This window comes from Amblyomma maculatum, chromosome 3 (genome assembly GCF_055883805.1).
Source record: "Amblyomma maculatum isolate TAMU_Amacu chromosome 3, ASM5588380v1, whole genome shotgun sequence".
Taxonomy (NCBI): Eukaryota; Metazoa; Arthropoda; class Arachnida; order Ixodida; family Ixodidae; genus Amblyomma; species Amblyomma maculatum.
Window position 1 is genome coordinate 189,646,054 of NC_139346.1, and position 16,736 is coordinate 189,662,789.

At 45.0% G+C, this 16,736-nt stretch overlaps 1 protein-coding gene across 10 annotated transcripts in view; it reads right to left on the minus strand.

The window, feature by feature from the left end:
• Positions 1–1,895: 1,895 nt before the first annotated feature.
• Srrm234 (Serine-arginine repetitive matrix 2/3/4) overlaps positions 1,896–16,736 on the minus strand; it is an 80,520-nt gene continuing 65,679 nt past the window's right edge. For 5 of the 10 annotated variants that reach the window (XM_084599032.1, XM_084599030.1, XM_084599038.1 and 2 more), the window contains 7 exons: positions 12,980–13,302; positions 12,451–12,612; positions 11,819–11,962; positions 11,177–11,269; positions 9,817–9,915; positions 3,549–3,656; positions 1,896–2,282 (listed from right to left, as the gene is read on the minus strand). In XM_084599032.1, the coding sequence (XP_084455158.1) occupies positions 2,201–2,282; positions 3,549–3,656; positions 9,817–9,915; positions 11,177–11,269; positions 11,819–11,962; positions 12,451–12,612; positions 12,980–13,302 (1,011 nt within the window). In that variant the 3' untranslated portion in view covers positions 1,896–2,200. The remainder of the gene's footprint in view (positions 2,283–3,548; positions 3,657–9,816; positions 9,916–11,176; positions 11,270–11,818; positions 11,963–12,450; positions 12,613–12,979; positions 13,303–16,736) is intronic. The other 5 variants (XM_084599031.1, XM_084599033.1, XM_084599034.1 and 2 more) reach the window with 5 other exon arrangements.

Sequence of the window (16,736 nt, forward strand, 5' to 3'; positions counted from 1 at the left end):
AGAACTATGGTTGCTGTGCAGCTACTATATATATCTTCCAGCACTTTCATGTACAACTCGTCTGCCCCGACTTTGCAATGCCTGCATCACCGCAGAGGTTTCAACTGAGTCTAATGCTTTTTCGTAATCAATGAATGCTATGTATAAGGGCTGGTTATATTCCGAGCATTTTTCTATCAAAGGCATTTATCTAGAGTACTGACATCTATGTCAGTACTCCATAATGTTGGCCCAGTTTTGCACACACCATTGCTTTGACAAAAGTGGCAAGGCCCCAACGATGGCAGTTTGTCCAGTCAGCCCATAGGTGGCAGCACCGTTTGTAACCCTTGATGAAGTTATTTGCAGTTCATCCCCCCCCCCTCCAAGTTGCTTAGCGAAGCAATGTCATCAGCAAATCGCAGATTACTGAGGTATTCTCCATCTACCCTTATCCCTAACTGCTCCCATTCAAAGTCTCTGAATACTTCCTCTAAGCAAGCTGTGAATAGTACTGGGGAGACTGTCTCCTTGCCCAACTACTTTATGGGAATTTTGTTACTTTATGCAGAACTATGGTTGCTGTGCAGCTACTATATATATCTTCCAGCACTTTCATGTACGACTCGTCTGCCCCGACTTTGCAATGCCTGCATCACCGCAGAGGTTTCAACTGAGTCGAATGCTTTTTCGTAATCAATGAATGCTATGTATAAGGGCTGGTTATATTCCGAGCATTTTTCTATCAAAGGCATTTATCTAGAGTACTGACATCTATGTCAGTACTCCATAATGTTGGCCCAGTTTTGCACACACCATTGCTTTGACAAAAGTGGCAAGGCCCCAACGATGGCAGTTTGTCCAGTCAGCCCATAGGTGGCAGCACCGTTTGTAACCCTTGATGAAGTTATTTGATGTGTGATGAAGTTTCACACATGGTATGATCAGAGAGCTCCAAGGTATGACCATTGCCTTGGTATGGCTTCCTATAATGAAAACAAAAGGCTAGGAGAGCACTTGCAATTCTGGCCTGATGAAGCATGAGTTTACCTTGAAACAGCTAGGCTTTGAGCCAGGAGTATCTGGTGCCTCCCCTTGAATGGGCAAGTGAACAAAAAGAAACCAGGCAGATTGGCAAACCCAGCATGGGTCGGCCTAAGGCCGGCCAAAGCGCGCACACACTTTTTACAAGAGAGGTCCGGCAATAAGGCAGGCCCTCTCGTACAGAAAAATGGCGCAAAACAAAAAGAAGAGGGATCCACCTGTGTCCATCCTCTGCATTCCATGGGACTCGCTTGCAAACAAAAGAGGAGGGCACGCCAAGGGTTAGTGGCGACCCGGCAAACGGGAGCCAGAACACAGGGCAAAAAGTGGGAGGAACAAGCTGCTCACAACAAAGGTCACACCACCACCCACAGGTGCAAGGCTCTCCTACAGCACACATGGGTTTTACAACTCAGCCCTGCTCCTGCTTGGTACCTTCTACATGCCTATGTGCACCTACTGCAGCTTCAAAAGACAACAGAAACTTTACTCTAGACTTTTTGTTTCTGATTCCATGTTTCCAAAAATTTTATGCTCTGCTTTGCTTAGAAGAGTAGCAATAGTAGCATGATACACCTTCGCTTTCCCAAAACTTAAAGCAAAACAAAACAAACAAATTAAAAAAATTATAGTAAATAAATATGTGTGCACCACTACCAAGGCTTGCAAGCCATTGGTCTCTCTTAATGGCACAGATGCCACAAGAAACAGACTGCATAGGTCATGAAATTTTGAACATGCACAAACCTAGGCTTGTTCAACCAATTTGTTTGTACATACTACTACACTACTTAGCAAAAATATGATACTTGAGCAAAATAAAAGCAAGAAAGGCATAATGCAAACCATGAAAAAAGGCAAACAAAACGCACATGAAAGCATGACATTTTATTACTGCTGGGATCTACTTGATGACAGTCGTGGCATATTTTATGACACCAGCGTGCAATTCAAATGAGAAAAAAAAATTCTTTATCTCTCTCCTGCTCCTTTAACTGACCAATGAATACACACAACAAAAGAATACATCGTCAGAAAACTTTTTGATGCAAGGGTGCGTCTGACAGGAGCAAGAGAAAGGTCTGCCACAAAAAATAAAACGAAGGAAACAGTGCACAAAAAAAAAATATTAAAGGCAATGAAAAGTAAAGGAAACAAGGAGAGCGGTCTTGTGGGGTCACCGCCTGCGGCGACGATGGCCATGCCGAGAACTGCTGCGACTCCTGCTGCTGCTGTACCTCACTCTAGCATCAGGAGCCCTGGACCCAAACCAAGGAACAGTCAAACAAAAGAAAACTAAAAGGTACGGTGCGCACTTAAAAAACAGAACCAGTAGAATCCCCTGGTAAAACAGCCCTTCACCAATGATGGCTCCCTCATGGAGTAGGCACAAAAGACATGCCATGCCAGATACCTGTCTACAGTGCTTTAAATTGGACATACTTTTACAGCACTAAAAGGTTTTCTATCCTACAGTGCTTAATGCATTCCCTCCTCCTCCGATGCATGATATTGCCCATCAAATCACATCAACGGGTCTCTGCGGCAACAACAGCACCATTCGGCATTCCCTTTTCTTTGAGCACTAGTCTGTGCCACTACAGAGCCTCAGATAGATATATATATATTCTTTTTTTGCATGCTGTAAGCATAAATGCAGATAAGAGACTTCCTGCCTAGTCATTAGGCGAACAAAGAGACGATCCGCAGACTGGCATCAACCAGAGCAGAATTAGGCCCAAAAACCGTTACCCTTGACAGGCAGTTTCCTAAACGCACTTTCAAGTGATTATAGCCACACGTAGACACCACTTATTGCTTGTCCAAAGGAAAGCAGCAAGCCTGCTGACATAGACTTTTATGGCAATACATAAAAGAAACCACGAAGTGCCTAGCAAGCCGAAAAGGGGAAAGGATGCATTCCGGTCAACAAACCAACAGAAAAAAGACAGTAATAGAGAGGGGAAAAAAGAAAAAAGCATGCACAAAAAGGCCGGAGACGGGCACCAAACTGAAGGAACAAAGGCAGGACCAAACAGCCACGTATGACGATGAAAAATTGGCAGGCAGAATGTGAGTCTCTGTGGTGCATTGGTGAAGAAAGCAGAGGAGGAGCCTCCAGGGTTTTACGCCACTGTGGGGGAGATGCCCAATGTTATTATGCATCCCTGATGCTGAAAGCAGTCATGCTGGTTACATAAAGCAACGAGTAAATGCGCAGCATGTCACAAACCTCCCAATGTACACTGCTGTTGATGAGAAAAGCACAACATTAACTTCACATAGTCAGGATGCCTTTCCAGGCGATTCTAAAAAAAATTTTGTAACTTTGTTGAAAAGTTGTGTCCCGAGAAGCAAAAATTTGCTGCCACTTGGGGCCCCCTACTGATGATTTACCGCGACTCTCCATATTTTTACGTGCTGACTACGCCTACCGAAGTGCGCATCACCTCCAGTGACTCCTCCTCTGTGCAGGTAACCCCAGGTGTGTGTGCACTGCAACCTCTATGAGTGAGTCCATTTACCTGGTGATGCGTCTCTTATCTAGAAAGCTCGGAGACCCTTTGCGACGCGGTATGGAGGGACTACGTGCGTACGACCTCGAACGAGACGACGCAGACCTCGAGCAAGACCTGCGAAAAACCACAGTCCCCCCACAGGAATGAACGGGCCTGACCATACAAGTCCATATCACGGAGACACTGCAAGAGTGAATTAAGTGGCCGTGCAAGTTGTGCAATAACTTTCTTCAGCAGTATCAGGGAAGGTAAACAATGCGACAAAAGTGAAAACTCGTCACGAATTTAGTCGATTAATGTAGACCCTGAGGGAAATGTCTAGCTCGTATGTTTGATGTGGTCTCTTAACAATCATATGGGTGTGCATTCTCACGAGCAACCACTTTCACTTCTGCGAAAAAAAAAAAGCTTAATCTGAGTAAAAGTTGAAGTGATATTCATATCCCCTTCCATGACACTTCTTGACGTTCTCATTGTGACCCTTTACCATTATAGCGGCAAGCACAGCCATAAGCACCACATGCATAACAATGCAACTGCACGGCCAGCAGTTTTCATTATGGGTATATAAAACCCGTTTGATTTCCATTTGTGAAACCCATTTGCATACAAACAAGTCCTTTTAGCAAATTCTGGAGGGAAATGGGGCACCAGCCCCATTTGTGGCTTGGTCCCGAATTTGGGATGATCATTAGGGACCTTTAGTAAACCATGTACCGTACTACCATTACCGTTGCTGTAGCACAGGGGACACGATTGCGTGACTTTTACTGAAAGCGGCCACACTACCAGAAAACACTATCTACAGCGATATTGTAACAGTCTATGGCTTACGCCTTCATCCCAGTAAGAACTTGTATTTGATGTCAAACTCGCTCGCTTCATTGATCATGAATCACCGGTGCCCCCAACTAACTCTCGGTACTGTTACAGTACAAGATTACACCATGCTAAACATCTTCTCAAGCGCGATCTTGTATGTGGCGGTGTGTGCAAATTGCTTCCAGCAACAGTAACATGGCACACAGTATGTTAAAGATCTTCACTTTTGCAAAAAGTGAAGCAACAAAACTGATGTGCAATCATATATACAATATGGCGCTGCATTTCTATGTGGGCAATACATTTTTGATTTGCATGTTTTCAAATTTGTTCCTCATATAATCGCCTTTTAGTTGCGTCTGATTTCCCACCCTGCTCGAGGTGTCCCTGCTGCATTTTCCCTCCTTTCCCTCACATTCCTTCGTTTGTGCAGAAACGCTCAACTTGGATGTAATGATGACAATAGTGATGGGGTCCATTACAGTGTCGTTTTGGTTTTACATTCTATTGTAACCCAGATGCAGTTTCGAGGTTCGACTTTTCGTGGGGAAAACAAAATGAAGAAAAAAAGCATTAGAATTGGAGATAAATATGGTATATACAGTCGCTACCAGGTATATCGACCTTGAAGGGGATCCCGAAATTCCACGACTGCCTGTACGCAGTAGGTCCGAAGCTCTAATGACCATATTGCATTGTTAGCTGTCAGCTTACCGTTATTGCAGAACAAGAACAGAAGACCCAAGCAAGACGTGGACGAAAAAAAAGCAATGAGCAAAACTGATGCACCACGTGGTTTAGCTGCAGTTATACGATAGGTGCAGGCAAGCTGAGAGGTTAGGCTATATCAAAAAGCAGATAGACCACAAGGTACAGGACAAAGCAGACCACCTGCAATAAAACACAGTTGTGCTAACGCAAGGAAAACCAATATTGTGTTCACCATCACTAGAATAAATTAACAAAACATATGGAAAGCACAAAACCATCAAAGCAGTTACATTATTTACGATACTCCTAGAATTCCAAAAATTCTAAAATGTACTGTAGGCTCCTGGAAGAAAAAAAAAAAAAAGAAAAAAGACCCTTGTCATTTTTATTGGTATAGTAAAATCTCGCTATTTCAAAATTGAAAACTACTGTAAATACAGTAGCCGACCGATTTTTCGGACTCCAATAATTCGGATTTCCGAAATATCCAAAATACTGCACAAGTGCGCGATATTTCGGACTTTGTGCAGGAACTGTCATGCAGCCCATAGGAGCGTGTACATTTTTACGACCTATATTTTGGACCCTGTGGTGTCCAAAAGTTCAATTTTTCGGGCCAAATTTGGCACAAGCAATATTGTGGAGATTGTATTTTGGCTGAAGGCTCGTTTTTTCGGCATCACTTAGACGTGAGCGGGCATCATTATTGAAAACAAGCACTTTTGCGCGGCCATGAAAGTTAGGCAAAGACATTCGGACAGACTAGCTTGACTCTTTATTCATGTTTGCCATTTGAGGCAGTAGCAATAAGCGAATGCTCAACCTTTTCATGGCGGCACCCTACAAGGAGCTCACAATGGCACGTGAGCACCGTCCACGGCAGCCCGATCCGATGCCGCCACCCGTGGGAAAAAAAAGGGGGGGGGGGGGGTCCGGTGTATTTACAGGGGTGGAAGCAGGCTTGAGCATTTGAATTATATTTTGGAACCTGTTTCAAAGGTCAAATGCCTCTGATAATTGCAGTTTTCTTTTTCTGAAATACAAAATCTCCAATCTGATTCCCTTTAATGCAAGTTCAACGCCTTTCCAACTTTGCACTCATATCTGACAAGACAAACGGCCAAAGTATATAAAGATATATAAATATAACACAGGCAGACTTTAGCAACAACTTGGAACAGACTAACTAGCAGCAAACGGAACGCTTGCTAGCCCGCTTCATAACTGAGCACCTAGTCTGGCCTAATGCGTTTATTTATTTCGACTTGAATAGATTCAAATGTTGAGTCTACCACTTCAATGCGCTCTAGCAGTGATACTAATTTGGAGTTCAGATTAATGGGTACGACATTTCTGCTCCCTATCTCGTGCGTATCTACTTTTATTTATTTAGAATACACCTCAAAGCCCCCAGATATGGGGTATTAGATGATCCTGTGCCTGGGTTTATAAACTCCTGAGCACTGGTTATTTTGTTTGCCAAAAAGGCGCCTTCAGACCACAATAACGCGCCTTGACAACCTTGGCGCCAATGCCGCTCCCATGCTTTTTCCAACCGTAGGATCGCAGATGACTGCAGCATGACCTCATCGCCTTGTCTGTAAATATGTCAGAGGTCTACAGGGGTGCAAGCAAGCTCAAGCATTTTGGGGCAGCTTTGGGTTATATGATAGATGGCATTGAAGGGTAGCCTTTCCAATAGTTCATCATTCTTTTCTTGAGCAATGCAGTGCCTCATTTTTAATATCTTGGCGATACAGCTCCGTATGCTTTTCCAACACTCTTGAGAAGCTTCCTAGTGATTGACGGCTTTGGTGTACCAACCCATAACGCTTCAGGTATGATTTTGTCTGCCGTAGGCCTGGCATGCTTGTCATTGACAAAGAGGCCCGGTGATGAAGTATTTGCTTGTTTTCACAGTATAACCATTAGAATAACTTATGCAGTCTTTTGCAATCGGGCAAGCTTCCTTCCTAACGAGTAATTTGCACAATCTGCTTCGCTTTCTTCTCTCGCTTCCCTCCACCGGCAATTCAAAAGGCTGCGAGGAGGTACTATGACACATTCGCAGCGCATTTTTTTTTCCCAATTACCTCCAATCGCTGGTAGCATATACTAAATTTACTTGCGAACAAATATTTATTGTGCTCCATGCTTCCTTCCCTTACAAAAATTTCATTTGTATAGATTTGTATTAAGCCCCGTGCAAGATGCATTATATCATTGCCACTGGTGCTGTGACATTGTTCCCGTGTTCAGTTAAATTTGATGGCAGAACATCAAGGCAGCCAGTTTGGAGCAATATTGCATTTTGGAGCAGGACTGAGCAGGGAAGGCAGTTTGGAGCAGAATGGTACACCTGGAGCAGCACTTCCACCCCTGAATTTATTATTCAAGGGGGCAGTCGTTCCGCAGTTTCCTTCCTGCGAGTTCCATCTCACGACCTTCGAAAACGTCATTAACCATGGAAACTGAATGTTGTTGCTTCATGCGATGTGCGGGGGCCGATCACAGTAGCAGACCACGCTATGCTATAACTCCCTATTATTGGCATAAACGAAACGTAGGGAGCAGCGAATTTTGTGATTTGTAAAGTTGATTTCTTTGCAGAAAAAAGATTTTTTTTTTTGCAACTTCATGAATTTTTCAGAATGTTCAATTATTTGGACCGTTTCCTGGGTCCCGCCAAGTCCGAAAAACGATCGGCGACTGTATATGTTGAAAGAGGCTAGCAGTTCTGAATGAAAGGAGACTCACTGGGTATGACACTCCACTCCACATAGTTTGTGTTCAGCAGGCAGTCACGTGTCGGTTATCGACATCGTGTATCAAACAGCTTGAACTGACTTGTGTACACGAGACAAAGAAACAAACACAGCGATTTGTTCGTCTGTTTCTTCCGTCTATTGTTTAAGTCATTGTGCTGATCCGATACATGATGCTCAACCAACTAACCCACCAAAACATATTTAGTGTCAGCAGCTAGTATTGGTAACCTGTGCAAGCAAGAGAAGTTATATAATGTGGTTTGTGACACTGTTACAAGTCGTCAGATTGGAAAAGCAGGGAGACGGGGCGGCTTTCGCCCACTGTTAAAGCTCCAGGGAGAAAAGGGGGCCACATCCTAACAATCCAAGTCTGAGGTGTGACGCTAATCAGCACCTTCGGAGGAGGAGGGGGCATGAAAGCCTTGCGAACAAGGCATCAGCAGCAGGCTGACAAAGAAGGGCTTAGAAAAAAAGGGACGCTCATGAATGTAAGGCCAGAAAAATCCACCAAGACATTGACTGTTGCCTGAACAGGTCTCCCCCCTCCCCCGTGAAGTACAAAGTCTGAACAGAACCAGTTCTAAAGCCTGCCCTGTGCTGTCATGGAGCTTGGCCTATTTCTGGGCAGTGGTAGTGGTTCGTCAACATGTTTCACTTCAGGACATCATGATATTACACTCGGGAGGAGCATGTTAAAACTCACTCTCGTGCATTTTTTTTTTTAATAGCCCCAGTCGCTCCAATTTCAATCAGTTGTTCACTACCAAAAAAAGGTTAGCATATATAGGATAAAAGTCATGATTACTGATAACTAGCATAATGAGTAGCCATTAAATATCAAGTGAAACTGGCAAAGAGTGAAACATGTATGGCAATCTCACAGCATTCTGGTTATAAAGCCAGATGCTTTTAAATTCCCGCGTATAAAAGTTTCCATTTCTTACAGAAACTTGGATATCGAGAAGGAATCAACAAATGTATTTTCTCAAGGGAGCAAGCCAGAGTGGAAAGGGGTGTGCTTGTTATGAAATTGCGAGCAATGCAATTTCTTAATGTGTCCAGATCTTGCTCATGACATTTTTCTTTTGAGAAATGAAGTCCGAGTTTCTGCTAACCTGTAGAACCAAATCTCACCTGTTCAAAAATTCTGCATAGACCAAGGAAACGACCCACTAATGGGAGCAGAAAACAGCTTCCGCTTCGGTAATCAACAACACAAGAGACAATACCTTGAAAGTAGCGCACAGAACACACACTGCCCGTAGCTATCAGACGACAAAAAACGAGATGGAGAACGCTGCTAAATGGAGCCTATTTTCAATTAAAGACTGCTTCAAAAAGATGCAGCAAAGAGCGCAGATGACTGGAAAATCGCCAATAAATCATGTGTCATCACAATATAGTATCCACTTGTTACAAACCTTTCTCAAGGTCCAGACAAGGATAGTGTTAGGGCTCACCATAGTTAGTTCTTCAGACCTCTAATGTAGAAAAAGTGTTACTGTACCATAAGGCTAATCCCTCTCTGTCCCGGCTCATTCCTTCCTTAATGGTATGGTCCAGATCTTTACACGCTGAGATTGTTACTGCGCCTTTCCTTCACTTCAACACTAACTCCAGCACCAAGACCTCTCCCTGATTCACACTGAACCCAAATAATCCAGGTTGCTCTATTCTGCCCTCCTTTCAAGATTTAAAGTGTGTTGATGTTTCTTTGAAATATGCCTAGAGGACATCATTAAAATGATTTTCATCACAGTGGAAGCCATGTCACAGTAAGGAAACTACACTTCCAATAAATCCACAAAGCCCTACATAGCTGCCAAAAGTCAGCCCTCTACCCATCCATGCCCTGCTTGGTCAGCTCATTTGCACCATTCTACCCTCATGGAGGATGACAGCCTGCCCCAATCCTTGCTGATGAGACTCGCAGGGTGGGCCTCCCGGCTGGCCAAAGGCAAGACAGAGCTCACCTGGAGCTGTGCGAGTAACTCCGGCTGCTGTAAGAACGGTCTCGCGAGCGGCTTCGCTCACGAGACGGCGTGTGCCTGCGCTCCGGGCTGTGGGATCTGCTGACAATGAATGGGGGGGATGGGAAGGAGAGACATCGTTTGACAGCGGGAAGAATATCGCACAGTATAGGAGGGGAGAGAGAGACCAGCAGGAGGAATTGAAAAAGGAGGACAGGGGAAGGACAGAAGACAAGCGCACCTATGATCCACTGCACAAAAACTGAATGCGGAAAAGGAAAGCACCTTCAAAGTATATTAAAAAAAAAAAAACAGAGCAAGATGCCCACGTGTGGACAACACCGAGCCTTGTTCTAGAAACTAATGACATGTAAAGAAGGTAGTGCACCATGCCTCGAGCCTTGCTGGAAAAAAAAAAAACCTTACTGCTCATCAGCCATACGTGTTTCTTTGTACAGCGGTCACTATTTCTTTCAAAGTCGACTTACAATAAATATTACACCTGCTCAAAAGGCCCGAAAGCCTACGGCAACGGAAGCAATTACACAGCTCTTGCCCGGAGGTAACTCTTTTCAGTGCATGAGGCTCTTAACTACTACACCTGAATATGGCATGGGCGTGCTCGAAATTACCGAGTGGCTGCTGGTTGACACTCGGCAAAGACAATATTTTGTGGAAAAAGAAAAAGAACTGGAGATGAAAACACAAACCAAATCTGAATGTGAAAATTTGGCAGATAATCGAAACCTACCCCATAAATAATTAAAGACAAGCAACTACTATTAGGCTAGCATTGTCGCAAGTGGCAGAGGAGCCTGGTGGAATTAGTCTTTCAAGGATAACTTCGAAACCAAGCTTACTTTCAGAATGCTCAAATAACCTGCTGATCTCTGTGATTATCTGCTTCTTTGCCGAAGCTGAAATGGGCTGAAAGTGCCTGAACCTTATCAGGATGATGACACTATAAGTACTGCATACGACATATTTATGTGGTATGCAAACTCTAGGTGCAGGGAATAGAAGGTCATCAAGGAAAAGTTGCTCGGCCGGAGACCACCTAAAAACGGTGGTATTGCCCCCGCTTACGCTGTTCAGAGATCAGCTAAAGCAAGTGACTTTAATCAGTTTGGCACTAACCCCTTCTAGGAAACATCCTCGAGACTGTGTAATACCTGAAAACAAAGTGTCACTTAAGCAAAAAAGGGGACGACGGGCTTAGCTCCAAGGCACCAATTAAGACTAACACTTACCTACCTTTCACTTTTATAACATCAACGCAGATTCCAAACTGCATCCTCATCGATACTGCTCTGCCAAAGGCGCCCCAAATTAGGCTGGTACATCTGAAGACTTTCCAACTCACTTGCGGTAAGAGTTGTACGATGGAGAGCGCGAGTCCCGACGACGACGGCGTGGCGAATCCCACGGCGAATGCCGCCGACCCTTGCTTCGAGACCTGTGGGCACAGGGTACGGCAAACTGTCCAAGCATACTCTGCAAATGGCACGTGAGCTAAGCGCCCGTTTGAGCCCCCGCTACAGCAAAATCTCTGCCACAATGAAGCATCTTTGATCATCCATCACCAAATATTACCAAATTGTACCGAACAATGCGGCCCATGTTCTTCGACAACTAACAGCTTTCAGAACAGGTTTCTGCTTTGCAAAGATGAACTGACATTATGAACTTATGTATCAACAGTATAAGCTTAACACTGAATACTGTATGTTTTTGGATGATACTAAAACTTGGGTTTACATTGTTTTGCTTCTCATCTTATCTGAAGTGAACAAAAAGAAAAACTGCACCATCAGCATCAAGACTAGTCGCCCTCTGTTTACAACACTCCAAAGCCTTTGTGAAGGCAAATGGTGGTAGAGGGCTTGCTGCAGGAACTTTACATATTCTGTATAAATCATAAGTCTGACTTGTAGATTCCGCTGCACTGATACAACTAAAGCCTAAGGGGGGGTTGCATACAAATCATGTATGTGAGCGGCCCTACCTGGAACGAGACCTAGATGAAGCTCGGTGAGGAGCAGGGCGTGACGAGTGCCCGTTGGGCTGCTGTGGCTGCTGTTGTGGCTGCTGCTGCTTAGGAGATGGGACGTCCACCCGAGGGCTGTGCTCTTTGGGCTCTTTCGTACGCCTTTGGGAAGAGCAAACCACATAGCAAACTTTAATAAGATCCTTACCGTACCAAGTCAAAGTTTCGGTACACTAGTAGGCCATCTGAACCCTCCGCATACATTCTGTCACTTATTCAATGCAACGTTCCTGCTTTGTAGTAAACACACAAGGTTGCACGGACTGAGGCAGCCAAAAAGCACAGTCGACATTCATTACAGCAAGCAGCATTAAGACCCGGCACAACCAAAGTACTCATCTTTCAGGCAAGGTCACCAATGTGCGGCTAACTAGATAAGTGCTACCAGTGTGTTTACACAAAAGTGACAACAGTGAAAGCATTAATGCACAAGTTAAGACATTCAGCTTACCAGTACTTTCGGGCCCCTTAACCGACACTGACTGCTCGAATTTCAGTGCATGCACATGAAGGGCGCGTCACATCATACTACTGGCTTCAATAACTGATGTCTGGGAAGCCAGCCATCAGAAAGGGGCAATGGGGCTTGCCTGTCATTGGCCGCGACCTCTGGCTCATCATTGTCATCACGGTCCTTGGCAATTTTCTCCTTGTCCTTGACAGCTTTGCTCGCCTTTGGTTCTTTCTTTTCCTTGACAATCTCCTTGGCACGATGCCGGTCCACATCGCCACCTCGGGATGCCTTGCTTGGCCTGTGCACAGAACAAAACAGCCTTGTCAGCAAGAAGCTGGAGGACACGTTAGAAGCATCGCCTTCCGTCACCCCCATGCCGAATCCGGTGATGCAAGGAGTCCATAACTGCCCAAAAAAAGTGAAGCTACAAGTAGTGCTGCTTAAAGCATGAGCTATATAGGTTGTAATGCCATGGCCTCTACCCTTTTTGCTGGCCGGAAGGACCCTGATGCTTTCCAGTATTAATGTTGCGAATCTAACTGAACGTCTTGACCACAACGCTCAAATAGAACATGGGTCACTAACTGAAACAGAATGCAGAGAAGGGAGAAAAGAAAGCCCCTGAAAACGAAACAGCCCAAAGCATTGCAAGAAAAATGACCAACTTCTTCCGAATCTCCGCCTCTTCCTCCGATGAGCTAGACTCCTCCGAGGACGACTCTTCGCTGGACTCCTTCTTGGACTTGCGGATTTTCTTGATGCAGCCAGCTGCCTTCACAGCGTGCCTCCTGTGGCGGCTTTTTTGGGGGGGTGTATCATCCTCGCTGTCGCTGCTGGATGCCTTGGCCCTACGGCTACTACGCGCCGGCGGCTCGGACTGGCTGCTCTCACTGTCGCTGCTGTGCTGCCGCCGGTGCTTGGAGGAGGTTAGCGCCACGCCTCCTCCCTTCCGGTGTTGACGCTCCTTCTCCTCCTCGCGGCGCCACTTCTGCACGAGGACCCCAGACTCTTTCAGAAACCCTGCCCCATCACACTGAGCATATGCGCGCCACTGTGGGCTACATCTACCCAGAGAAGTAGAAACCAGCATTCCCTAACAGAGATCACGGCAGTCTTTGCACGTGCAGCAATATCAGCAGCTTTCTTCCTTGTCAAAGAGGCATCCATTAGGCTAAGGTATGCAGTCAACTCAAACCAGCCTGCATATACTACCAGAAGGCCGAAAGTAGAACATGAGCTGCTTGCCTAGCACTGCAATGCTGCTAGCACTGCTAACAAGCCCCATCCTTTTGTTATGCTTTTAAATGCAAACCCTTTAAACACAAATTACTACACATGCTAAACATACGCAGCTGAGGCAGCCAATCAGAAATTGCGACAAACATGTGACCAGGTATGCCAATGCATTAGCACGTGACCAAACAATGCAGACAGAAAAATAGCTCTCACATTAAGCGAAATGAAAGCTGCTTAGCAGATTCACTGAGATCGCCACCGGTTTGAAGGGGTCTGCTTTCAGGTCTTACAGAAGAATGAAAAAATAGTTGCCGAGTAGACAGGGAACAATCTTTTTTCACTACTGCTTTGATAAACTGCAGCACTGTATCATGTCGCTGATTACTTTATTACCGTAGCGCCTAAAAGTTGTGCTCCGAGACCCTTTAACAGTGTAACTAGGCTTGTATGAATAGTTGTTCTTGGTTTGAAGCGAATAGTAATGTCTTTCAATGATGTGAAGCGAAGCAAATATGCAAATACGTTCAGCACTACGACCGCACAAGAGGTATTTTTAAACTCATGTATTGTTTTACCACACAAGGCCGTTACATGGAAAGATGGTTTGGTTATGAGCTTTAACGTCTTAAATCGGCTAAGGCTACCAATGAGTGGCACTGTAGTGCAAGGCTCCGGATAATTTTAAGCCCCTGGCGTTCTATAACATTCACTGACACGGCATAGCACATGGGCGCTTAGCATTTCACATCCATCAAAATGCCAACGCTGCAGCTGGAATCAAACCCTGATCCCCCAACTCGGATCATCGCCGGCGTCTGACTGCGATGTTAACTATGACTGAGTCGCCATGCCACAGTCACTTCTAGCCGTGCACACGCTTGCTATGTGAGGTGATCCCGCAAAGAGTATGCTGAACCGAACCACACGAAGCAAGTATTCCGGAAACACTGTTCGCTTCAAGCCAGTACTTTGGGATTTCGAAAACAAAGCATTCAGACTGACTAGAATACTTTGCCACTCAAATGAATATTCAAAATTATCAACACAAGCGTAGAGTATACCCATGCATAACAGACTCCTTGCTTAGACTTCATTGTGGATGGCATGAGCAAAACGAATATAACCAGGCAAGAAGACAACGTTCCAACAACAATTGGGGCTTCATACTAGTTACAATGCTCAGTGCTATAAAGTACTCCAGGAAGCATAGAGGAAGAGTATAGGGGTGTTGGTACGGTTGTCATTTCATTACAAGTGCGCCCCATGGGGCTTTTTGATCTGACGATATGTGCCTGGAGTGCAGTGTGACGTCACCACAGCTATTGTCATTCAAGATGCCTCACGGAGAATGACCCTCAAGAACTGACATGCATGCAACCTCTTGTGTACCAGACAGATCTGGAGACAAAGTTGTAGGAGCACCCCGAAACCAAAACATTCCTACCAACGAATGAATTTCGGCAGCTACAAAAAAGGTTTCGAACTTCAGCAGTTGGTGCATAGGAATTGGTCGGCAAGAGGACAGACCTTGCTTTTTGCAGAGTACGAAGATTTGTCTACCAGTGGCAGAACGGTCTCCTTTGCTCGGCTTCTTGACTGGTGCTTGTTTTGAACAGCACAATGAGAACAGTACTCCGTGTGAGGGCATGCTGTCAACGGGCACAAAAGTACTCTCTCTCTCTCTACAAGAGTGATAACTAGCCCAGAATGCTGGCAATAAACTGTTAGGGGGGAACTTGCCAATGGCTCCGACGATGTGGAAAACGATGCTAGTGTACTAGTATTTGGCTAGGGTTCAGAGCTAGCCCCTTTTCCAATACTATTTTGGAAACTGAAAAACAATGGTGGCATATGCTTTGAGAGTTCAGAGACGGCCCCTTTCTTTTACAAGGTCTGCTTTCAAGTGGCATGCACACAAGGAACTGAAGGGGCAACAGCCCAATAACCTTACTGTGGGTATAAAGGCTAGCTGTGCATCCCAGGCGAGTCCTCAAATCAATAACTAACTGTTTAAAAAGCAGGCTCCTGAATTGATCCCACAAATATCTTTGGCTTCGTTATACTTTAACCCTCTTTGAAGCATGAAACTGTGAAGGTGATAAAAAGAACAATGACAAAAGAAATAAACAAACAACGACTTGCACCACTGGTGTCTACTTCCTGAACTAGCATGTGGAGTCTTTTCCTCCTGCTCCCTAATGGCAGACTGAGAAAATTTGAAAAAAAAAAAAAATGATCTGTAAGGTGCAGCGCCAGAATATAATGAAAATGTGCTTCAACTGAAGGCATGCTAATGTATGAGAGCAAGAGCAGAGAGAAAAGAGGGAGATCAAGTGGCTGCAAACACAAAATGTGCAGGCCTCTTGATGACTGAGCACTCCCAGCAGCGAAGGGGAGGGGATTGAGCCCAGCGGGTGTGACGTGTGCGTGTCCGAGCACACTACTGCCATCAGTGTCCTGTATACACCCGGGGCACAATAAAAATAAAAAAAAAGAAAAAGAGAGAGAGCCGAGCGGAGAAAAAAAACAGGCTTTCAGGGCAGAGGACATTGTTTCGTGTGTACTTACGCTGGCTGTGCCTCCTATGTGCAAGCGACCAAGGCATCAAGACAGAAGGACGGCACACATTTTAATCCAGAGAGAGAGACAGCAAACCTTCCTCAAAAGTAGTGCATGCACAAACATCCTGGTTCTCCTACTACACTGCTGCCCTCCGGCAGCAGAGCTAGGCTATGCTCCCACACAAGAACAGGCACTGCAGACATGCTCAGAGTTACCCCACTATCATCCTTTAACAAGGCCCCTCTTTCTTCTTGAAGACCCTCCCTATTCACAGATAGAAATACAGAAGCAAAAACAAGACAGCTACAAGGGTGACATGTGTAGTACATTCCAGCATTAAAGAGACAAGTGAGATGGGCATGTCACTGCCGTTACCTGGTTGTCATCCTGAATGCCAGAGGACAGAAAGAAGTAATTATCCAGGTCTTATTAATACAGCCAGAAAAAGTGTCGTCATGCTGAGTATTGTGGCACATTAGTGACTAAAGCCATCCACCATGCGCCGAACGCAAGGTAAATGTAGAGGCAACACAAGTCTAACATGCTGTAGTTTAAGGTATACGCTTCATTTAGAAATTTATGTAAAGACCTGTTTGGCATCTGCAACTGAGTAGTATTCTCTTA